A 25,767-nucleotide genomic window follows, 5' to 3' on the forward strand; every position below is an offset into this window, starting at 1 on the left:
TACAGCCAAACATGCTACGAACAGATTAGGTTTCTTACCCTGAAAGCATCTGTTCATTGTATGAAGTGCTGTGTAGAATCACATGTGCACTCTTCCTTGGAAGCCAGTGTTTGTGACAGATCTCTCCACTTATCCTCTTTCTCTACATGTATGAACATAATTCTTTTCTTATCCACTACTCCTTCCTACTCCGTCATTGGGCAAAATAAAAGCAACTTGCAATCGTCCAAGCCCAACACTAGATGGCAAGAGAATGCAGAGCATGTGAATCTATAGCACTACATGGAATGTACAGATGCTTGCAGGGTAAATAACAGAATCCTTAGAACACTTATAATTGCATATGTTTCATTAAGGGTGAGATCATGAGTGCCGCCTTTGTTGTGCCAGTTATAAACCATAACTGGCACAACAAAGGCGGCACTCATGATCTCACCCTTAATGAAACATATGCAATTATAAGTGTAACCGCATGGCTGCTGTGTTGCTAACTATAATAAATTCCTCTGTGTTTCTGTTCTAATTTGTAATAATAGATGCACTTTAACTGTGTTTAAAAGTGTGTGTGTGTGTGTGGATGGATGGGTAGATAGACATACATCCATTAGGCACTTAATAAGCACATGGTAATTATCTTGATCAATGCTTAAAAACCTAATCTGAACTTGTGTGCTGAACACTTTTTTCTATTTTTGTCATTTTGGACTTTCTCCTGACCCCTTGCAGACCATAAAGTATATATCTGGCACAAACGTAGTGAGTTGCCCATTGCAGAACTTACTGGACATACTCGTACAGTTAATTGTGTGAGCTGGAACCCACAGGTCCCATCCTTGATGGCAAGCGCTTCTGATGATGGCACTGTTAGAATATGGGGACCTGCACCGTTTGTAGACAACCAAGATTTCGAAGGTAATTCATACTGTGTCTTTGCTCCATGATGTCAAGACAAGTTTGTTTTGTAGTTCATAAATGCTGATTTTTCTTTAAAAAGTATTTTTTAGGTCAGTTTTTCCCATACTGTGGGTTGCCAAAGTCCAAGCAATAACTAAAGATGCCTTTTAAATTCTGTATTTATCATGTCACATTTTCTGCGCTTCGAAGACTGAGATCAAACATCAGGCTATGTCTTCTGCTGCTTATCTTTTAACATGAAGACTGTTTACAAACTCTTCGCACTTTGCAGTCAGAGAAAGAAATATAAAGTGCATTATGTGACAATCCTGCTTGGGTGCGTGAAGTGTAAAACGAAAGCAGGAGAATGTCATTTTTACTTAGCAGAACAAAATGTAAATACTTGTAAAAGGACTGTACACTTTCAGCAGCTGAAGATGCCTAGCAGATCACAAATGACCTCTCCATCCACAGGTGGTACAAGGATTTATTCATGAGTGGGAGGGGAGCCTTGGTTAGATCTGTTTGCCAACGCTGAGAACGCTCAATGTCAGCAGTTTTGCCTGCTGGAGTTTCCAAGGCTACTCTCGTTAGGAGACGCTTTTAGTCTTGAGTGGATCTCTAGCTTCATATACGCCTTTCCTCTAATGCCACTCCTGCCCAGAGTTCTCAAGAAGATTATGAACAACCAGGCCCATGTTATTCTTGTGGCTCTGGATTGGGCAAAGAGACTGGTATCCAAGCTGTTGAGCATTGTCATTGGTCCTCCAATCAGACTTCCTCTTCGAAAAAATCTTCTGTCGCAGTAACAGGGTAGGGTTTTGCACCCAAATCTGCACACCTTTTACCTCTGTGTGGAGATTGAGCAGTGACAGTTGTTGTTCTGGCAGCCAGGCATCCCTCCCCCATGTCAGTGTATATCTCCTATTGGGATAAGTTTGTGACATAGTGTGATTCTCATAACATTGCCTCCCCTGTCTCCTGCTCCTTTCTGCACTTTTATCCGAGGTTCTTCTGTTGGCTCTATGGTTAGCCCAGCAGGGCTCTGCTCTGGTTACAGTTAAAGGTTATCTTTAAGGCATTTTTGTGGTTGCTGATCAGGCCTTCTTTATTTAAATCACCTGTTGTGGCTTGGTTTCGCAAAGATTTGCAGCACATACTCTTCCCCTCCCCCCCGCACAGTTGCCTTCAAATCTGCCTTTCTAGTGGCCATAACGTTGGCCAGAAGGGGCAGCGAACGGCAGACACTCTCTGCACACCCTCCATACATCATCTTCTACCTGAACAAGCTGGTCCTCTGGACACATGCCTCCCTCTTTCTGAAGTTTGCGACTCCCTTCCATGTAGGCCACAACCTCATCCTGGTTCCACCTTCTGAAACCAGAAAGAGCGTTATGATTCTACTTGGACCACACAAGATTTCTGGCTGGATGTACAACTCTTTATTGGGTACGTAGGAGCAAAAAAGAAAAGGAAAGACTGTGCAGAAATGGACCATTTCAAGATGGCTAGTGCTCTGCATCAAGATCTGCTGTCCATTGGTCAAGAAGCAAACCCTCCATGTGTTTGCATGCTCATTCTACCAGAGCTAAGACTGCTTTAGACCAAGTAGTCCTTGTCTAGGGTATTTGTCAGGCAACAAAATGGGCATCTTTGAACACGTTTACCAAACACTGTCTGGACAGTCGGGTCAGTCGCAACAGGCACTTCGTCTGTCCGGTCCAACAGGGCTTTGTGATTTAAAATTGGTTTTGCAGACCTACCTCCTGGAAGGCATTGCTTGGGTATCTATTCTAAGGTAATACATCTGTGGTTTGAAGTCTGTTTCAGGTGAACAGTTTACTCACCTTCACTAACACCTTATCTGGTAGAGACTCTATCTAGCCGCTGATTCCTTACCAATCCTCCTATCCTCCCCACTCTGCAAGCTGATTGCAGTACAAGGGACACCCTTTGCAGGGCCTTCTTTCCATACCGGTGATCAGTTCTCATTGTAGCTCCGCGCTCCTGGCATAAAAAGTTGCAACAGTAACTGACATCAGCGTGCCAAAGGGTATCTGTATAGGTACCGCGCATGTCACTTCCAGCGCAGGCAATTCTACCGATCAACGCCATCTACCGGCACTCAGGGCTGCTCAAAAATGTACAAATCCAGTCTGACTCCTGGGGATTATTCTAAGGTAAGGAATCTGCGGCTAGATAGTCTCTACCAGATATGGCGTTTCTTAAGGTAGCTGGTTTGTCTAGTGCTTTGGCCAAACCAACTTTCCTGTCACACGTGTGATAGTTTGTTCAGTGGCATGTGTGGCTGTAGTTAAGTCCGCCATCTAATGTTCGGTCCAGAGTGTTGCAAGTTGTTTTTGTTCGAAGAATCTTCTGGAGTCATGAGATAGAGTGACTCCTCCTCTCGGTGATAGAGTGCATGAGCAGTGAGTCCTTTGTTAGATTGTTTTCTTCCCACCATCTGGTTTGGATGTGTATTCCTCTTGCTCCGGTATGCCTCGGCTTGGTCTATTCCGAGCCCTTCTTTCTTTCAGCAATGGTATTGTATTTTGATAGTGTTTTCTCTGTCTAACGCACTCGACCCGAACTTCTACGTTGGTGGTTGGTTAGCCGCCATTCGGGGCACCAGCCTGGGACCTAATACTCCACATGGTGTAGAGAAATGAAGGTCTGATGGAATGCACTTCATTTCGGTTTTGCCGTTTTGGCCATTCAAAACTCCCACACACTGATCAACACCTGGTGTGTAACCTGTGTTTGTCCCCGTATTGCAGAGAAGAAACTTGCAACTCCTGTCTGTCTTTTTGATACAAAAAGACCCTCTGGGACCAAAGAGCGCGTTGTTTGGAGATGGGGTCTAAGACATCGGACAACACTGATATCTTCAGGGAAGAGCATGTGCAAGAGGAGAAAACACATGAAGAGGCTTTCTCCATAGAAGATTCAGTCGGATGTTCAGTCAGACGTTGAAAGCCAGCCTCTCACCTCGGCGCAACCTGCAAGTACATCAGCCCCAACCACAACAAAAAAAACAGGTAGTCAGTCCACCACTGCCTTTGGGCCATGGTCGGATCCGAAAATTACATTTAGATGCCCCACCTTCGGGCTCGGCACTGAAAATAGCCAACGTCTTCGGCATCGACCTCTGCCTCGACACCATCTCATTCAGCCTCTGGATCGAGTCGAACATTTGACTTGAGTGCTTCAGCTCTGAGAAAGAAGCCATCTGTGTCTGAGCAGACAGCTTCAAGCCAAAACAAAACTTCCGCTTTGAAACTGCAAATTCTGCATTGGCGAGACTAGAGCTTTTCTTCAAAAGAAGCGTTATCAGTGGAGCCAATTCTCTGAATTATGGACACTTGTCTGCACCAGCTCCATATTTAAAAGGGAACAGGACGAATTATTGCTTTTCCTCCTGTCCCAATTAAGAGGAAACTTACTTTTCAGGAGACTTTGGACACTGCTCCTCTATGTAAAAAGGTCTCCAGAGACCAGGACAATGATCCAATTCAACCTCAGCCTTCACCACACTCTCCTGTCCTTCCTCTTACTCCTACATCACCTCCACAATCTCCTCCACCTAATATTGAGCCACAATTTTCATCACAAGGTTCACTATCACTTCAGGGAGATGATTTGGGGGTATTCCACAAGACATAGACCCATGGGATTCATATGATCCAGATACCATACTTCCAAATGACCCTGATTTATACCCCGCACGCCCTTCACCTCCTGAAGATGCAACATCATATCAGCAGGTCATAGCACTGTTATCTGCATATCATAATGTACAAATGCATTGTGACCCAAAAAGGGAGATTTTATTTTTGACACACTGACTACCACCCATAAAGAAAGTCAGTTTCTTCCCATGCTACCAGGCATGCTCAGACATGCCACAGACTTTTTCAGAGAGCCGGTTCGAACTAGTCATTACTCAGAGTTGACAAGTTATAAGGTAGACCCTACATATATATCTGGTCACAAATATCCCATGACTCTGTTGTTGTCAACACAGCACGATAACTTGCTAATAGCTGATCAACGGGAGGTCACCTCCCCCTGACAAAGAAATTAAAAAACTAGATGCGACAGGAAAACGAGTAGCTGCACAAGCAGCCAATCATTGGCCTATTGCCAGTTCACAGGCACTCTTAGCATGCTATGTTAGGGCTCACTGGGATGAAATGGAAGACCTTCTCCCGTATCTCCCAGAGAAACATCACGTAATGGGATAAGAAATCATTTGAGTGCCAAACTATCTCAAATAATGCCATTAGGTGTGCCACCAATGCAGCTGATACTGCTGCACGTGGTATTAATACCAGCATCATTATTAAAAGGCATGCTTGGCTGAGATGTTCAGGTTTTAAATCTGAAATCCAACAGGCAGTTCTAAACATGCCTTTTGACAAATAAAATCTGTTTGGCCAGGAGGTGAGTATCCACTATTAAAAAAAAAAAAAAAAAGATTCAGAAACAGCAAAGGCTGTGGGAGCTCTACCCACTACACCACAAAGGGGTAATTTTTGTCAACAACAATTCAGGGGAGGTTTCAAACCTTCATCTAATGAACTCTCCACCTTATTTAATTATCTGAATATTGAAACCAAGCCTTCTGAAGGAGAGCCATAAAGCCTTTTTTTCACAGCACTGATCACTTTAAGGTCCATTCACATACCATTCACGCACAACACTCATACTTCCGGCCATTGGCCCAAACCAACTGATCATTACACTCACATCAAATTACAACTGCCAGACAAGGGCCCATCACATTTATACACCACAGGAGGGAGTAAGTTTGACTAAAATTTACCACGTGTCAAGTAACCGCCTCTTTCTTCCTGAACATTACCGAACACATTGGTAAGGACCCTTTAATAATGGCTCCAATGACAGCCACAGGAGGTTCAGAAAGACCTGTCATCCAGTTTGTGGATGCAAGCTGGGGGTGTCCGAAAATGCCTTGTGAGGCCCATTCATTGATCTTAGTGAGCATATCTACCTTTGAAACTAAGGCAGACGTGATGCGGAATTTTTGCAAAGTTCCTAAAGAGAATGTCATAAACTATGAAGTAGGGTAGTGATTGGCACACAGGGTTGTCTGTGAGAATGTAGCATATGTTCCAGCCACCGTTGTGTGTAGACCTGTGACTGTAATGCACCTATCATACAGCAAATCAAACATCTATTAAGTTCTGATGTCGGATGAACATGGCAAGCAGGTCAAACACTGACTGTAGGAAGTTGGCTCTGTATGTGCTATTTCAAAGTAAGGAATAGCATGCACAGAGTCCAAGGGTTCCCCTTAGAGGTAAAATAGTGGTAAAAATAGATAATACTAATGCTCTATTTTGTGGTAGTGTGGTCGAGCAGTAGGCTTATCCAAGGAGTAGTGTTAAGCATTTGTTGTACATACACATAGACAATAAATGAGGTACACACACTCAGAGACAAATCCAGCCAATAGGTTTTTATATAGAAAAATATATTTTCTTAGTTTATTTTAAGAACCACAGGTTCAAATTCTACATGTAATATCTCATTCGAAAGGTATTGCAGGTAAGTACTTTAGGAACTTCAAATCATCAAAATTGCATGTATACTTTTCAAGTTATTGACAAATAGCTGTTTTAAAAGTGGACACTTAGTGCAATTTTCACAGTTCCTAGGGGAGGTAAGTATTTGTTAGGTTAACCAGGTAAGTAAGACACTTACAGGGCTTAGTTCTTGGTCCAAGGTAGCCCACCGTTGGGGGTTCAGAGCAACCCCAAAGTCACCACACCAGCAGCTCAGGGCCGGTCAGGTGCAGAGTTCAAAGTGATGCCCAAAACGCATAGGCTAGAATGGAGAGAAGGGGGGTGCCCCGGTTCCGGTCTGCTTGCAGGTAAGTACCCGCGTCTTCGGAGGGCAAACCAGGGGGGTTTTGTAGGGCACCGGGGGGGACACAAGCCCACACAGAAATTTCACCCTCAGCGGCGCGGGGGCGGCCGGGTGCAGTGTAGAAACAAGCGTCGGGTTCGCAATGTTAGTCTATGAGAGATCTCGGGATCTCTTCAGCGCTGCAGGCAGGCAAGGGGGGGATTCCTCGGGGAAACCTCCACTTGGGCAAGGGAGAGGGACTCCTGGGGGTCACTTTTCCAGTGAAAGTCCGGTCCTTCAGGTCCTGGGGGCTGCGGGTGCAGGGTCTCTCCCAGGCGTCGGGACTTTAGGTTCAAAGAGTCGCGGTCAGGGGAAGCCTCGGGATTCCCTCTGCAGGCGGCGCTGTGGGGGCTCAGGGGGGACAGGTTTTGGTACTCACAGTATCAGAGTAGTCCTGGGGTCCCTCCTGAGGTGTTGGATCGCCACCAGCCGAGTCGGGGTCGCCGGGTACAGTGTTGCAAGTCTCACGCTTCTTGCGGGGAGCTTGCAGGGTTCTTTAAAGTTGCTGGAAACAAAGTTGCAGCTTTTCTTGGAGCAGGTCCGCTGTCCTCGGGAGTTTCTTGTCTTTTCGAAGCAGGGGCAGTCCTCAGAGGATGTCGAGGTCGCTGGTCCCTTTGGAAGGCGTCGCTGGAGCAGGATCTTTGGAAGGCAGGAGACAGGCCGGTGAGTTTCTGGAGCCAAGGCAGTTGTCGTCTTCTGGTCTTCCGCTGCAGGGGTTTTCAGCTGGGCAGTCCTTCTTCTTGTAGTTGCAGGAATCTAATTTTCTAGGGTTCAGGGTAGCCCTTGAATACTAAATTTAAGGGCGTGTTTAGGTCTGGGGGGTTAGTAGCCAATGGCTACTAGCCCTGAGGGTGGGTACACCCTCTTTGTGCCTCCTCCCAAGGGGAGGGGGTCACAATCCTAACCCTATTGGGGGAATCCTCCATCTGCAAGATGGAGGATTTCTAAAAGTTAGAGTCACCTCCGCTCAGGACACCTTAGGGGCTGTCCTGACTGGCCAGTGACTCCTCCTTGTTGCTTTCTTTGTTCCCTCCAGCCTTGCCGCCAAAAGTGGGGGCCGTGGCCGGAGGGGGCGGGCAACTCCACTAAGCTGGAGTGCCCTGCTGGGCTGTGACAAAGGGGTGAGCCTTTGAGGCTCACCGCCAGGTGTTACAGCTCCTGCCTGGGGGAGGTGTTAGCATCTCCACCCAGTGCAGGCTTTGTTACTGGCCTCAGAGTGACAAAGGCACTCTCCCCATGGGGCCAGCAACATGTCTCTGGTGTGGCAGGCTGCTGGAACTAGTCAGCCTACACAGACAGTCGGTTAAGTTTCAGGGGGCACCTCTAAGGTGCCCTCTGTGGTGTATTTTACAATAAAATGTACACTGGCATCAGTGTGCATTTATTGTGCTGAGAAGTTTGATACCAAACTTCCCAGTTTTCAGTGTAGCCATTATGGTGCTGTGGAGTTCGTGTTTGACAGACTCCCAGACCATATACTCTTATGGCTACCCTGCACTTACAATGTCTAAGGTTTTGTTTAGACACTGTAGGGGTACCATGCTCATGCACTGGTACCCTCACCTATGGTATAGTGCACCCTGCCTTAGGGCTGTAAGGCCTGCTAGAGGGGTGGCTTACCTATACTGCATAGGCAGTGAGAGGCTGGCATGGCACCCTGAGGGGAGTGCCATGTCGACTTACTCGTTTTGTCCTCACTAGCACACACAAGCTGGCAAGCAGTGTGTCTGTGCTGAGTGAGAGGTCTCCAGGGTGGCATAAGACATGCTGCAGCCCTTAGAGACCTTCCTTGGCATCAGGGCCCTTGGTACTAGAAGTACCAGTTACAAGGGACTTATCTGGATGCCAGGGTCTGCCAATTGTGGATACAAAAGTACAGGTTAGGGAAAGAACACTGGTGCTGGGGCCTGGTTAGCAGGCCTCAGCACACTTTCAATTGTAAACATAGCATCAGCAAAGGCAAAAAGTCAGGGGGCAACCATGCCAAGGAGGCATTTCCTTACACAACCCCCCCCCCAAACGAAAGAGGATGAGACTAACCTTTCCCAAGAGAGTCTTCATTTTCTAAGTGGAAGAACCTGGAAAGGCCATCTGCATTGGCATGGGCAGTCCCAGGTCTGTGTTCCACTATAAAGTCCATTCCCTGTAGGGAGATGGACCACCTCAACAGTTTAGGATTTTCACCTTTCATTTGCATCAGCCATTTGAGAGGTCTGTGGTCAGTTTGAACTAGGAAGTGAGTCCCAAAGAGGTATGGTCTCAGCTTCTTCAGGGACCAAACCACAGCAAAGGCCTCCCTCTCAATGGCACTCCAACGCTGCTCCCTGGGGAGTAACCTCCTGCTAATGAAAGCAACAGGCTGGTCAAGGCCATCATCATTTGTTTGGGACAAAACTGCCCCTATCCCATGTTCAGAGGCATCAGTCTGCACAATGAACTGCTTAGAATAATCTGGAGCTTTTAGAACTGGTGCTGAGCACATTGCTTGTTTCAGGGTGTCAAAGGCCTGTTGGCATTCTACAGTCCAGTTCACTTTCTTGGGCATTTTCTTGGAGGTGAGTTCAGTGAGGGCTGTCACAATGGATCCATATCCCTTCACAAACCTCCTGTAATACCCAGTCAAGCCAAGGAATGCCCTGACTTGAGTCTGGGTTTTTGGAGCTACCCAGTCCAGAATAGTCTGGATCTTGGGTTGGAGTGGCTGAACTTGGCCTCCACCTACAAGGTGTCCCAAGTAAACCACAGTTCCCTGCCCTATCTGGCATTTGGATGCCTTGATAGAGAGGCCTGCAGATTGCAGAGCCTTCAAAACCTTCTTCAGGTGGTCCAGGTGATCCTGCCAGGTGGAGCTAAAGACAGCAATATCATCAAGATAAGCTGTGCTAAAGGACTCCAAGCCAGCAAGGACTTGATTCACCAACCTTTGGAAGGTGGCAGGGGCATTCTTTAAACCAAAGGGCATAACAGTAAACTGATAATGCCCATCAGGTGTGGAGAATGCTGTTTTCTCTTTTGCTCCAGGTGCCATTTTTATTTGCCAGTACCCTGCTGTCAAGTCAAAGGTACTTAAGAATTTGGCAGCACCTAATTTGTCTATGAGCTCATCAGCTCTTGGAATTGGATGAGCATCTGTCTTGGTGACAGAATTGAGCCCTCTGTAGTCCACACAAAACCTCATCTCTTTCTTTCCATCTTTGGTGTGAGGTTTGGGGACTAAGACCACTGGGCTAGCCCAGGGGCTGTCAGAGCGCTCAATTACTCCCAATTCCAGCATCTTGTGGACTTCCACCTTGATGCTTTCCTTAACATGGTCAGATTGTCTAAAGATTTTGTTCTTGACAGGCATGCTGTCTCCTGTGTCCACATCATGGGTACACAGGTGTGTCTGACCAGGGGTTAAGGAGAAGAGTTCAGGAAACTGTTGTAGGACTCTCCTACAATCAGCTTGCTGTTGGCCAGAGAGGGTGTCTGAGTAGATCACTCCATCTACTGTGCCATCTTTTGGGTCTGATGACAGAAGATCAGGGAGAGGTTCACTCTCTGCCTCCTGATCCTCATCTGTTACCATCAACAGATTGACATCAGCCCTGTCGTGGAAGAGCTTAAGGCGGTTTACATGGATCACCCTCTTGGGGCTCCTGCTTGTGCCCAGGTCCACCAGGTAGGTGACCTGACTCTTCCTTTCTAGTACTGGGTAAGGGCCACTCCATTTGTCCTGGAGTGCCCTGGGAGCCACAGGCTCCAGAACCCAGACTTTCTGCCCTGGTTGGAACTCAACCAGTGCAGCCTTTTGGTCATACCAAAACTTCTGGAGCTGTTGGCTGGCCTCAAGGTTTTTGGTTGCCTTTTCCATGTACTCTGCCATTCTAGAGCGAAGGCCAAGTACATAGTCCACTATGTCCTGTTTAGGCTCATGGAGAGGTCTCTCCCAGCCTTCTTTAACAAGGGCAAGTGGTCCCCTTACAGGATGACCAAACAGAAGTTCAAAGGGTGAGAATCCTACTCCCTTCTGTGGCACCTCTCTGTAAGCGAAAAGCAGACATGGCAAGAGGACATCCCATCTCCTTTTGAGCTTTTCTGGGAGCCCCATGATCATGCCTTTTAATGTCTTGTTGAATCTCTCAACCAAGCCATTAGTTTGTGGATGGTATGGTGTAGTGAATTTATAAGTCACTCCACACTCATTCCACATGTGCTTTAGGTATGCTGACATGAAGTTGGTACCTCTGTCAGACACCACCTCCTTAGGGAAACCCACTCTGGTAAAGATACCAATGAGGGCCTTGGCTACTGCAGGGGCAGTAGTCGACCTAAGGGGAATAGCTTCAGGATACCTGGTAGCATGATCCACTACTACCAGGATATACATATTTCCTGAGGCTGTGGGAGGTTCCAGTGGACCAACTATGTCCACACCCACTCTTTCAAAGGGAACCCCCACCACTGGAAGTGGAATGAGGGGGGCCTTTGGATGCCCACCTGTCTTACCACTGGCTTGACAGGTGGGGCAGGAGAGGCAAAACTCCTTAACCATGTTGGACATATTGGGCCAGTAGAAGTGGTTGACTAACCTCTCCCACGTCTTGGTTTGTCCCAAATGTCCAGCAAGGGGAATGTCATGGGCCAATGTTAGGATGAACTTCCTGAACAGCTGAGGCACTACCACTCTCCTAGTGGCACCAGGTTTGGGGTCTCTGGCCTCAGTGTACAGGAGTCCATCTTCCCAATAGACCCTATGCGTTCCATTTTTCTTGCCTTTGGACTCTTCAGCAGCTTGCTGCCTAAGGCCTTCAAGAGAGGGACAGGTTTCTTGTCCCTTACACAGCTCCTCCCTTGAGGGTCCCCCTGGGCCTAAGAGCTCAACCTGATAAGGTTCAAGCTCCAAAGGCTCAGTTCCCTCAGAGGGCAGAACTTCTTCCTGAGAAGAGAGGTTCCCTTTCTTTTGCTGTGTTGCAGTTGGTTTCCCAGCTGACTTTCCTGTTCTCTTGGTAGGCTGGGCCATTCTTCCAGACTCCAGCTCTACTTGTTCACCCTGTGCCTTGCACTGTGCTCTTGTTTTCACACACACCAGTTCAGGGAAACCCAGCATTGCTGCATGGGTTTTTAGTTCTACCTCAGCCCATGCTGAGGACTCCAGGTCATTTCCAAGCAGACAGTCCACTGGGATATTTGAGGAGACCACCACCTGTTTCAGGCCATTGACCCCTCCCCATTCTAAAGTAACCATTGCCATGGGATGTACTTTTCTCTGATTGTCAGCATTGGTGACTGTGTAAGTTTTTCCAGTCAGGTATTGGCCAGGGGAAACCAGTTTCTCTGTCACCATGGTGACACTGGCACCTGTATCCCTCAGGCCCTCTATTCTAGTCCCATTAATTAAGAGTTGCTGTCTGTATTTTTGCATGTTAGGCGGCCAGACAGCTAGTGTGGCTAAATCCACCCCACCCTCAAACTAGAGTAGCTTCAGTGTGGACCCTGATTTGCTCTGGGCACACTGTTGATCCCACTTGGAGACTAGCCATACCAGTGTTACCTGGATGGGAGTTTGGAGTGGAACCTTTCTTGGGACAGGCCTTGTCTCCAGTTTGGTGTCCATGCTGTTTACAGCTATGACACCAGGCCTTTTTGGGATCAAAGTTTTTACCCTTGTACCCATTGTTTTGTGAAGAGGCTCTGGGCCCACCCTCCTGAGCAGGTTTTTGGGGGCCTGTAGAAGACTCTTTACTATTTTTAGTTTTGGTTGTCTCATCACCCTTCCCCTGGGGAGTCTTTGTGACCCCTTTCTTTTGGTCACCCCCTGTTGAAGTCTTGGACACCCTTGTCTTGACCCAATGGTCCGCCTTCTTTCCCAATTCTTGGGGAGAAATTGGTCCTAGGTCTACCAGATGCTGATGCAGTTTATCATTGAAACAATTACTCAATAGGTGTTCTTTCACAAATAAATTGTACAGCCCATCATAATTACTTACACCACTGCCTTGAATCCAACCATCTAGTGTTTTCACTGAGTAGTCAACAAAGTCAACCCAGGTCTGGCTCGAGGATTTTTGAGCCCCCCTGAACCTAATCCTGTACTCCTCAGTGGAGAATCCAAAGCCCTCAATCGGGGTACCCTTCATGAGGTCATAAGATTCTGCATCTTTTCCAGAGAGTGTGAGGAGTCTATCCCTACACTTTCCAGTGAACATTTCCCAAAGGAGAGCACCCCAGTGAGATCTGTTCACTTTTCTGGTTACACAAGCCCTCTCAAAAGCTGTGAACCATTTGGTGATGTCATCACCATCTTCATATTTTGTCACAATCCCTTTGGGGATTTTTAACATGTCAGGAGAATCTCTGACCCTATTTATATTGCTGCCACCATTGATGGGACCTAGGCCCATCTCTTGTCTTTCCCTTTCTATGGCTAGGAGCTGTCTCTCTAAAGCCAATCTTTTGGCCATCCTGGCTAACAGGAGGTCATCTTCACTGAGAGCATCCTCAGTGATTTCAGAAATGTGGGACCCTCCTGTGAGGGACTCACTATTTCTGACTAACACAGTTGGAGACAGGACTTGAGGGGTCCTGTTCTCCCTATTTAGGACTGGAGGAGGGACATTGGCCTCCAAGTCACTAATTTCTTCCTCTGTGAGGTCATCATCAGAGGGGTTGGCTTTTTCAAACTCTGCCAACAGCTCCTGGAGCTGAATTTTGGTAGGTCTGGAGCCAATGGTTATTTTCTTTATATTACAGAGAGACCTTAGCTCCCTCATCTTAAGATGGAGGTAAGGTGTGGTGTCGAGTTCCACCACCTGCATCTCTGTATCAGACATTATTCTGCTAAGAGTTGGAATACTTTTTTAAGAATCTAAAGCTGTTTCTAGAATCTAATTCAAACTTTTAACAAACTTTTAAACTCTAAAAAGACAATGCTAAACAGGGACTTAACACACAAGGCCCTAGCAGGACTTTTAAGAATTTAGAAAACTTTCAAATTGCAAAAATGAATTTCTAATGACAATTTTGGAATTTGTCGTGTGATCAGGTATTGGCTGAGTAGTCCAGCAAATGCAAAGTCTTGTACCCCACCGCTGATCCACCAATGTAGGAAGTTGGCTCTGTATGTGCTATTTCAAAGTAAGGAATAGCATGCACAGAGTCCAAGGGTTCCCCTTAGAGGTAAAATAGTGGTAAAAATAGATAATACTAATGCTCTATTTTGTGGTAGTGTGGTCGAGCAGTAGGCTTATCCAAGGAGTAGTGTTAAGCATTTGTTGTACATACACATAGACAATAAATGAGGTACACACACTCAGAGACAAATCCAGCCAATAGGTTTTTATATAGAAAAATATCTTTTCTTAGTTTATTTTAAGAACCACAGGTTCAAATTCTACATGTAATATCTCATTCGAAAGGTATTGCAGGTAAGTACTTTAGGAACTTCAAATCATCAAAATTGCATGTATACTTTTCAAGTTATTGACAAATAGCTGTTTTAAAAGTGGACACTTAGTGCAATTTTCACAGTTCCTAGGGGAGGTAAGTATTTGTTAGGTTAACCAGGTAAGTAAGACACTTACAGGGCTTAGTTCTTGGTCCAAGGTAGCCCACCGTTGGGGGTTCAGAGCAACCCCAAAGTCACCACACCAGCAGCTCAGGGCCGGTCAGGTGCAGAGTTCAAAGTGATGCCCAAAACGCATAGGCTAGAATGGAGAGAAGGGGGGTGCCCCGGTTCCGGTCTGCTTGCAGGTAAGTACCCGCGTCTTCGGAGGGCAAACCAGGGGGGTTTTGTAGGGCACCGGGGGGGACACAAGCCCACACAGAAATTTCACCCTCAGCGGCGCGGGGGCGGCCGGGTGCAGTGTAGAAACAAGCGTCGGGTTCGCAATGTTAGTCTATGAGAGATCTCGGGATCTCTTCAGCGCTGCAGGCAGGCAAGGGGGGGATTCCTCGGGGAAACCTCCACTTGGGCAAGGGAGAGGGACTCCTGGGGGTCACTTCTCCAGTGAAAGTCCGGTCCTTCAGGTCCTGGGGGCTGCGGGTGCAGGGTCTCTCCCAGGCGTCGGGACTTTAGGTTCAAAGAGTCGCGGTCAGGGGAAGCCTCGGGATTCCCTCTGCAGGCGGCGCTGTGGGGGTTCAGGGGGGACAGGTTTTGGTACTCACAGTATCAGAGTAGTCCTGGGGTCCCTCCTGAGGTGTTGGATCGCCACCAGCCGAGTCGGGGTCGCCGGGTGCAGTGTTGCAAGTCTCACGCTTCTTGCGGGGAGCTTGCAGGGTTCTTTAAAGTTGCTGGAAACAAAGTTGCAGCTTTTCTTGGAGCAGGTCCGCTGTCCTCGGGAGTTTCTTGTCTTTTCGAAGCAGGGGCAGTCCTCAGAGGATGTCGAGGTCGCTGGTCCCTTTGGAAGGCGTCGCTGGAGCAGGATCTTTGGAAGGCAGGAGACAGGCCGGTGAGTTTCTGGAGCCAAGGCAGTTGTCGTCTTCTGGTCTTCCGCTGCAGGGGTTTTCAGCTGGGCAGTCCTTCTTCTTGTAGTTGCAGGAATCTAATGTTCGATGGCATCTGTCGCTGTAGATACGCATGTTCTGCAATAGCTCGCCATCTGGTGTTGGGCCGGAGTGTTACAAGTTGTTTTTCTTCGAAGAAGTCTTTCGAGTCACGGGACCGAGTGACTCCTCCTTTTGTCTCCATTGCGCATGGGCGTCGACTCCATCTTCGATTGTTTTTTTTCCGCCATCGGGTTCGGACGTGTTCCTGTCGCTCCGAGTTTCGGAACAGAAAAAATAGTTAATTTCGGAAGATTTTCGTCGGTATTGTTGCGTTCGGGATCGGCGTACTTACATTCAACACCGCATCGAAGATCGAAGAGCTCCGGTGCCCTTCGGGGTAGTTTTTCGATCCTCCGTCGGGGCCTGGTCGGCCCGACCGCGTGCTGAGGAACGCCGATGGAACGGACCCCTTTCCGTTTCTGCCCCAAATGCCACAATAAATACCCCTACACAGACCAACACTTGGTCTGCAACCTGTGCCTGTCACCTGAGCACAGCGAAGACACCTGCGAGGCCTGTCGTGCGTTCCGGTCCCGAAAAACACTCCGAGACCGTCGAGCCAGAAGACTTCAAATGGCGTCCGCACCGACAGCCCGACGGGAGTTCGAGGAACAGGAAGAGGAAGGTACCTTCTCGATCCAAGACTCAGACTCCGAAGGATTCGACGATACACAAACCGTGAGTAAGACGTCGAAAACCACACAAAGAAACATTTACAAGGCCCAAGGGACGCCACTGCCACCAGGCCATGGCTCAACCCATAAAATCGGTGACCGACCGTCGGCACCGAAAAAGGCCCAAACGGTGCCGAGATCGTCCGACTCCGGTCGAGACACCGGCACGCAGCCTTCTCGGGACCGAGAAAGTGCTGGAGACAAGCCTCGACACCGAGATGCCGGTGTGGACACGGCTCGACGCCGAGACAGCGGCACCGAAACAGATCGACGCCGAGAGGTTTCGGCCCCGAAAAGAAAAAAAGTCACCTCGGAGCCGAAAAAACACGCAGACAAAGTTTCCACGCCGAAACAAACTGCAAGCGACCCAGCTTCAGGCTCTTATACAGAAGAGCACTCGCTAACCTCCCAAATGCAGAAGCATAGGTTTGAGGAAGAGCTACAAGCAACTGATGCGGACCATACGCAAAAGCGTATCTTCATTCAGCAGGGGACAGGAAAAATAAGCACCCTTCCCCCCATTAGGAGAAAGAGAAGGTTGGAGTTCCAGACGGAACAAGCACCACAACCAAAAGTGGTGAAAAGAGTTACACCACCACCCTCTCCTCCGCCCGTGATTAACGTTTCACCAGCACAAACGCCATCACACTCCCCAGCTCACACCACCATGAGCCAGGGTGACCAAGACCAGGACGCATGGGACCTATACGACGCCCCAGTGTCAGATAACAGCCCAGAGGCATACCCTACAAAACCATCTCCACCAGAAGACAGCACCGCGTACTCTCAGGTGGTGGCTAGAGCAGCACAATTTCACAACGTAAGCCTCCACTCAGAACAGGTCGAGGATGATTTCTTGTTCAACACACTCTCCTCCACCCACAGCTCCTACCAAAGCCTGCCTATGCTCCCTGGTATGCTCCGGCACGCAAAAGACATATTTAAGGACCCGGTCAAAAGTAGGGCAATCACACCAAGGGTGGAAAAAAAGTATAAGCCGCCTCCTACGGACCCGGCTTTCATCACAACACAGCTGCCACCAGACTCTGTTGTTGTAGGAGCAGCTAGGAAAAGGGCCAACTCTCACACATCTGGAGATGCACCACCCCCAGATAAAGAAAGCCGCAAGTTTGATGCAGCTGGTAAACGAGTCGCAGCACAAGCTGCAAACCAGTGGCGCATCGCGAACTCCCAGGCACTACTTGCGCGCTATGACAGAGCCCACTGGGACGAGATGCAACATCTCATTGAACATCTGCCCAAAGACTTCCAAAATAGGGCAAAACAAGTGGTTGAGGAGGGACAGGCCATCTCCAACAACCAGATCCGCTCCTCCATGGACGCTGCAGATACAGCTGCACGGACAATTAATACATCTGTAACTATCAGAAGGCATGCATGGCTCCGAACGTCTGGATTTAAACCAGAGATTCAACAAGCAGTTCTCAATATGCCTTTTAATGAAAAAGAACTGTTCGGTCCAGAAGTGGACACAGCGATTGAGAAACTCAAAAAAGATACGGACACTGCCAAAGCCATGGGCGCACTCTACTCCCCGCAGAGCAGAGGGAATTACAGCTCATTCCGTAAAACGCCCTTTCGAGGGGGGTTTCGGGGTCAAAGCACACAAGCCAGCACCTCACAAGCCACACCGTCCAGTTACCAAGGACAGTATAGAGGAGGTTTTCGGGGACAATATAGAGGAGGGCAATTCCCTAGAAATAGAGGAAGATTCCAAAGCCCCAAAACCCCTACTACTAAACAGTGACTCACATGTCACTCACCCCCTCCACACAACACCAGTGGGGGGACGAATAGGTCATTATTACACAGCATGGGAAAAAATCACTACAGACACTTGGGTTCTAGCAATTATCCAACATGGTTACTGCATAGAATTTCTACAGTTCCCTCCAAACATACCACCAAAAGCACAAAATTTAACAACACACCATTCCAATCTCCTAGAGATAGAAGTGCAGGCACTATTGCAAAAGAATGCAATCGAATTAGTGCCAAACACACAAATAAACACAGGAGTTTACTCACTGTACTTTCTGATACCAAAGAAGGACAAAACACTGAGACCAATCCTAGACCTCAGAGTAGTCAACACTTTCATCAAATCAGACCACTTCCACATGGTCACACTACAAGAAGTATTGCCATTGTTAAAGCTGCACGACTACATGGCAACTTTAGACCTCAAGGATGCTTATTTCCATATACCAATACACCCATCGCACAGGAAATACCTAAGGTTTGTATTCAAAGGAATACATTACCAATTCAAGGTACTGCCTTTCGGATTAACAACCGCACCAAGAGTCTTTACCAAATGTCTAGCGGTAGTCGCTGCACACATCAGAAGGCAGCAAATACATGTGTTCCCATATCTAGACGACTGGCTAATCAAGGCCCATTCGTTAATAGAGTGCTCAAATCACACAAATCATATCATACAAACCCTCTTCAAACTAGGGTTCACCGTCAATTTCACAAAATCAAAAATTCTGCCACGCAAGGTACAACAATACCTGGGAGCCATAATAGACACATCAAAAGGAGTAGCCACTCCAAGTCCACAAAGAATTCAAAATTTCAACACCATCATACAACGCATGTATCCAACACAAAAAAATACAAGCAAAGATGGTATTACAACTCCTAGGCATGATGTCATCATGCATAGCCATTGTCCCAAACGCAAGACTGCACATGAGGCCCTTACAACAATGCCTAGCATCACAGTGGTCTCAAGCACAGGGTCACCTTCTAGATCTGGTGTTAATAGACCGCCAAACTTACCTCTCGCTTCTGTGGTGGAACAACATAAATTTAAACAAGGGGCGGCCTTTCCAAGACCCAGTGCCACAATACGTAATAACAACAGATGCTTCCATGACAGGGTGGGGAGCACACCTCGATCAACACAGCATACAAGGACAATGGAACGTACATCAAACAAAACTGCATATCAATCACCTAGAACTTCTTGCAGTTTTTCAAGCACTAAAAGCTTTCCAACCAATAATAGTTCACAAATACATTCTCGTCAAAACAGACAACATGACAACAATGTATTATCTAAACAAGCAGGGAGGGACGCACTCCACGCAGTTAAGCCTGTTAGCACAAAAAATTTGGCATTGGGCAATTCACAACCAAATTCGCCTAATTGCACAGTTTATACCAGGGATACAAAATCAACTCGCAGACAATCTCTCTCGAGATCACCAACAGGTCCACGAATGGGAAATTCACCCCCAAATACTGAACACTTATTTCAAACTCTGGGGAACACCTCAGATAGACTTGTTTGCGACAAGGGAGAACGCAAAATGCCAAAACTTCGCATCCAGATACCCACACAAACAATCCCAAGGCAATGCCCTATGGATGAACTGGTCAGGGATATTTGCTTACGCTTTTCCTCCTCTCCCTCTCCTTCCTTACCTGGTAAACAAACTCAGTCAAAGCAAACTCAAACTCATATTGATAGCACCAACTTGGGCAAGGCAACCCTGGTACACAACGCTGCTAGACCTATCAGTGGTACCCTGCATCAAATTGCCCAACAGGCCAGATCTGTTGACACAGCACAACCAAAAGATCAGACACCCAGATCCAGCATCGCTGAATCTAGCAATCTGGCTCCTGAAATCCTAGAATTCGGGCACTTACAACTTACCCAAGAATGTATGGAAGTCATAAAACAAGCAAGAAGGCCATCCACCAGGCACTGCTATGCAAGTAAATGGAAGAGGTTTGTTTGCTACTGCCATATTAATCAAATACAACCATTACACACAACTCCAGAACATGTAGTGGGTTACTTGCTTCACTTACAAAAATCTAACCTAGCTTTCTCTTCCATTAAGATTCACCTTGCAGCAATATCTACATACCTGCAGACTACCTATTCAACTTCCCTATATAAAATACCAGTCATTAAAGCATTCATGGAGGGCCTTAGGAGAATTATACCACCAAGAACACTACCTGTTCCTTCATGGAACCTAAATGTTGTCCTAACTAGACTTATGGGTCCACCATTTGAACCCATGCACTCCTGCGACATACAGTTCCTAACCTGGAAGGTGGCATTTCTCATCGCCATTACTTCCCTGAGAAGAGTAAGCGAGATTCAGGCGTTTACTATACAGGAACCTTTTATACAACTACACAAAAATAAAGTCGTCCTAAGGACCAATCCTAAATTTTTGCCAAAGGTTATTTCACCGTTCCATCTAAATCAAACAGTGGAACTTCCGGTGTTCTTTCCACAGCCAGATACCGTAGCCGAAAGGGCACTACATACATTAGATGTCAAAAGAGCATTAATGTATTACATTGACAGAACACAGAACATCAGAAAGACTAAACAACTCTTTATTGCATTTCAAAAACCTCATGCAGGAAACCCAATTTCAAAACAAGGTATAGCCAGATGGATAGTTAAATGCATCCAAATCTGCTACCTTAAAGCTAAACGACAGCTGCCCATTACACCAAAGGCACACTCAACCAGAAAGAAAGGTGCTACCATGGCCTTTCTAGGAAACATCCCAATGCAAGAAATATGTAAGGCAGCCACATGGTCTACGCCTCACACATTCACCAAGCACTACTGTGTAGACGTGTTATCCGCACAACAAGCCACAGTAGGTCAAGCTGTATTAAGGACATTATTTCAGACTACTTCCACTCCTACAGGCTGATCCACCGCTTTTGGGGAAATAACTGCTTACTAGTCTATTGCAGAACATGCGTATCTACAGCGACAGATGCCATCGAACTGAAAATGTCACTTACCCAGTGTACATCTGTTCGTGGCATCAGTCGCAGTAGATTCGCATGTGCCCACCCGCCTCCCCGGGAGCCTGTAGCAGTTTGGAAGTTACCTTCAATTATTTATATATGTATCATCTCAACCTTAAATAAGTGCATACTTAGTCACTCCATTGCATGGGCACTATTACTACAATTCAACTCCTACCTCACCCTCTGCGGGGAAAAACAATCGAAGATGGAGTCGACGCCCATGCGCAATGGAGACAAAAGGAGGAGTCACTCGGTCCCGTGACTCGAAAGACTTCTTCGAAGAAAAACAACTTGTAACACTCCGGCCCAACACCAGATGGCGAGCTATTGCAGAACATGCGAATCTACTGCGACTGATGCCACGAACAGATGTACACTGGGTAAGTGACATTTTCATTTCTAGGGTTCAGGGTAGCCCTTAAATACTAAATTTAAGGGCGTGTTTAGGTCTGGGGGGTTAGTAGCCAATGGCTACTAGCCCTGAGGGTGGGTACACCCTCTTTGTGCCTCCTCCCAAGGGGAGGGGGTCACAATCCTAACCCTATTGGGGGAATCCTCCATCTGCAAGATGGAGGATTTCTAAAAGTTAGAGTCACCTCCGCTCAGGACACCTTAGGGGCTGTCCTGACTGGCCAGTGACTCCTCCTTGTTGCTTTCTTTGTTCCCTCCAGCCTTGCCGCCAAAAGTGGGGGCCGTGGCCGGAGGGGGCGGGCAACTCCACTAAGCTGGAGTGCCCTGCTGGGCTGTGACAAAGGGGTGAGCCTTTGAGGCTCACCGCCAGGTGTTACAGCTCCTGCCTGGGGGAGGTGTTAGCATCTCCACCCAGTGCAGGCTTTGTTACTGGCCTCAGAGTGACAAAGGCACTCTCCCCATGGGGCCAGCAACATGTCTCTGGTGTGGCAGGCTGCTGGAACTAGTCAGCCTACACAGACAGTCGGTTAAGTTTCAGGGGGCACCTCTAAGGTGCCCTCTGTGGTGTATTTTACAATAAAATGTACACTGGCATCAGTGTGCATTTATTGTGCTGAGAAGTTTGATACCAAACTTCCCAGTTTTCAGTGTAGCCATTATGGTGCTGTGGAGTTCGTGTTTGACAGACTCCCAGACCATATACTCTTATGGCTACCCTGCACTTACAATGTCTAAGGTTTTGTTTAGACACTGTAGGGGTACCATGCTCATGCACTGGTACCCTCACCTATGGTATAGTGCACCCTGCCTTAGGGCTGTAAGGCCTGCTAGAGGGGTGGCTTACCTATACTGCATAGGCAGTGAGAGGCTGGCATGGCACCCTGAGGGGAGTGCCATGTCGACTTACTCGTTTTGTCCTCACTAGCACACACAAGCTGGCAAGCAGTGTGTCTGTGCTGAGTGAGAGGTCTCCATGGTGGCATAAGACATGCTGCAGCCCTTAGAGACCTTCCTTGGCATCAGGGCCCTTGGTACTAGAAGTACCAGTTACAAGGGACTTATCTGGATGCCAGGGTCTGCCAATTGTGGATACAAAAGTACAGGTTAGGGAAAGAACACTGGTGCTGGGGCCTGGTTAGCAGGCCTCAGCACACTTTCAATTGTAAACATAGCATCAGCAAAGGCAAAAAGTCAGGGGGCAACCATGCCAAGGAGGCATTTCCTTACACTGACCCTACGTATCATAATAATTCAGTGTGAGAGGGGCACCAATGGGTTTGAATCCATAGGTGAAGATGTGTATCTGTACTACCTTTACTATGTGCCTTCTACATATGCAGTATCCCTGTGAAAGCACACCTACCGTACACATTTCTTACCCATTCATGTCTTTGTCCTCATCATAGTCTCCTGACTAATGCTGTATAATTGCAGAGTGAAGCTATAGTAATGCCTTCCATCCCGAACCACTTGAAGCTCAAGAAAATCTTCTTTCATGTGCCATCAGCACACTTATTGTGCTAAATCCAACTCCTTCCAGTTTGTGGGTGCAAGTTGGGGGTTTCAGAGTATGCCTTGCAAGGCCTACTCCTCAAACTGAGCTACCATTGAAGCTAAGGCAGACATGATGGTGATACTACCTAAGGTTTCTAAGAAGCCAAACATATATCCCGTGGGACTCATTCACCAACACTTCTTCTTTTGACTTTTGTTTTGAAAGTGATGCTACAAATTGTTTGCACACTTCAAAACAAGTAGAAATTTTGGTGAATATGACCCACATGGCATTTGTTTGACTTATTACACTTACTCTGGTTCTCGTTGGCAATGAGGGTGGTCCTTGTGTAGCATACATAAGTTCCCTAACAAGAACTTCAAAATTCAGTCACGCCTTTAACATTTTGCCACACAGGGTATTCTGTGAAAATGTGGCATATGTTCTGTCCACTAACTAGTATGTGCAGTGTGGGGACTATAATGCATTTTAATCATCGAACAGAACACCCACCATGTTCTGACAGCAGATAAGTGTTGAGAAGGCCACAAGGAAGTCCATGATTTCTGAAGTAGATGAACTAAAATTCTGTGGCTGCTTGCCTAACGAAGTAGTGGCCCTTGGACATAGGTATCACAGCCATTGAAAGGTTTGTCCAACGGCAGCCCCACCTCACTCAATTTCCCAGAAGTTTGCTTTAGTATGATACAACATAAAGCAAGTAAGAAAATGCAGGGCTGGGTGAGATGGACTCTTGGGAAAACATGACTCTTATGCCTCTTTCCCTGCTTCGAGCACACTTTACATTAACGATATGGTTTTTTTTTCTGGGTGCTTTAGGAATGCGATCAGCATTGTGTCAGCCTTGCCACATCCTCCAGAACATAAAAAGTGGAGGCTGCTGCTTCTGTAGCGCAGTGAGGCTTTCAACCGCAGACAACTGAAAGTTAAGGAGAGACATGAGTCTTCCTGTGGTTGTCTGACGATAAACAACATACGCAGTATATGTTGCCATCTGGATCAGGTGGGTAAACAAATTCTTGTACCAAGTGCAAGTTTTACAACTCTCATTGTATGGTTGAAGAACCTGGTTGTTCTTGTCCACTCCACCCAGGTACTTATTGTAATCAAGTATACAGGTGGGCTTGTGGACTTAGGCCATCTGACCCCAAACCATGATTGGTGAACTGTAGTCAGCACGTACACATCACAGATGGTCCCAGGGCAATGCAGCAGAATTGTCATTGACATGCAGCATCTGCTGCAATAGCAAGAAAATAATCTCTGCTCTATGTTGCGAAGATGGGAGTTGCTTTCTGCACAAATCCCATTTTGAGCATTAGGCCCAAAAGTATCTTCAGCTCCGCCAGTGAAGTAGGAGTAGGTGTTCCCTAGAACGGGTCCCTAGAGTGCCTCCATACTCCCTCAAACTGTTCAGCATGCACATTTGTTTGCTGCACAATTTGCTGAAGGAAGTCAACATCCAAAAAGAGATGGATGTAATCAATTGGCAAAAAGTTGGCCGTATTGACTTTACATCCAGCGTCAGCTGTGAAAGGTGGAATTTGGGGCTTAACTAAATTGGGCGCCTGCCAAGAGAGTACTCTCTCTTGCTCTGCTTGCCACCACACACACTTCCTCTCTGGGTTGTGCTAACCTTCTGTTTTCCCGCTGCACAGACTATGCTTGTGAAGGCCAACGTCTACTCCAGGCCTTTCGATCTTGAGGAAACAGGTTTCGGAGCTGAAAAGACCCATATCTACAGAGGGGCATGGACTTTCCAAACAATTGAAAGAAAGCCATAGATTTGCAGAAGAATTTATGCAAATGGAGGAATTTGACGAAAAACAGGCCAGAATCCAAATTCATAAAGACACTGGAAAGATCCTCACTGCACCTAAAAACAAAGAGGAAGCGGGCCTTTCAAGGACATTTGGACACTGACCAGCCACCGGCTAAAGTGCACCTCCTCAGTTCTCACCTCACCAGTCTCCTCCTCATTCTCCTCAACTAACTGGGACGAGATGAAAGACCTCATCCAGCATCTCCCCAAGGATTAACAGAAAAGAACCCAGCAAATAGTCGAGGAGGGGCAGGCCATTACCAATAATCAAATCAGGTCAGCGTTAGACTCCGCAGACACAGCCGCAAGAACTATTATTCCAGCTGTCACCATTAGACGACACGCATGGCTTCGGTCGTCAGGCTTTAAACCTGAAATCCAGCAAGCTATTCTTAACATGTCATTTAATGAAAAACAGCTGTTTGGCACACAGGTTGATACAGCCATTGAGAAAATGAAAAAGGACGCCGACACTGCTAAAGCTATGGGGGCGCCTTACTTGAGGAACTTTGAATGAAAGCAATATCACATACAGTCTTTGTAATAATGGCAATAGGCTATTTTCAAAGTGGACACAGTGCAAAAATCAACAGTTCCTGGGGGAGGTAAGTAAAGGTTAGTTTTGGAGGTAAATAAAACACGTACAAGTCTCAAGTTTGGGGCATAGGCAGCCCACTGTTGGGGGTACAAGGCAACCCAAAGTTACCACACCAGCAGCTCAGGGCCGGTCAGGTGCAGAGGTCATAGAGGTGGCCAAAACACATAGGCGCCTATGGGGAACAGGGGTGCTCCGGTCCCAGTCTGTCAGCAGGTAAGTACTTGCGTCCTCGGGGGGCAGACCGGGGTTTTGTAGAGCACCGGGGGACACACGAGAAGGCACACAAAGTACACCCTCAGCGGCACAGGAGCGGCCGGGTGCAGTGAGCAAAGCAGGTGTCTGGTTTTAGATCGAAAACAATGGAGGTACCCGGGGGTCACTCTAGCGGTGCTGGCAGGCACGGGGGCTTCTCGGGACAGCCACCACCTGGGCTAGGCAGAGGGTGGCCTGGGGGGGGGTCACTCCTGCGTTGAAGTTCGGTTCCTTCAGGTCCTGGGGGCTGCGGGTGCAGTGTTGGTTCCAGGTGTCGGGTCCCTTGTTACAGGCAGTAGCAGTCACGGGGAGCCTCTGG

At 47.4% G+C, this 25,767-nt stretch overlaps 1 protein-coding gene across 3 annotated transcripts in view; it reads left to right on the forward strand.

Moving 5' to 3' along the window:
• Positions 1-25,767, forward strand: part of WDR26 (WD repeat domain 26) — a 569,671-nt gene that overhangs the window by 476,896 nt on the left and 67,008 nt on the right. For all 3 annotated transcript variants that reach the window (XM_069233823.1, XM_069233822.1, XM_069233824.1), the window contains one exon: positions 727-912. In XM_069233823.1, coding sequence (XP_069089924.1) covers positions 727-912 — 186 coding nt within the window. The remainder of the gene's footprint in view (positions 1-726; positions 913-25,767) is intronic.

This window comes from Pleurodeles waltl, chromosome 5, assembly GCF_031143425.1.
Source record: "Pleurodeles waltl isolate 20211129_DDA chromosome 5, aPleWal1.hap1.20221129, whole genome shotgun sequence".
Lineage (NCBI taxonomy): Eukaryota > Metazoa > Chordata > Amphibia > Caudata > Salamandridae > Pleurodeles > Pleurodeles waltl.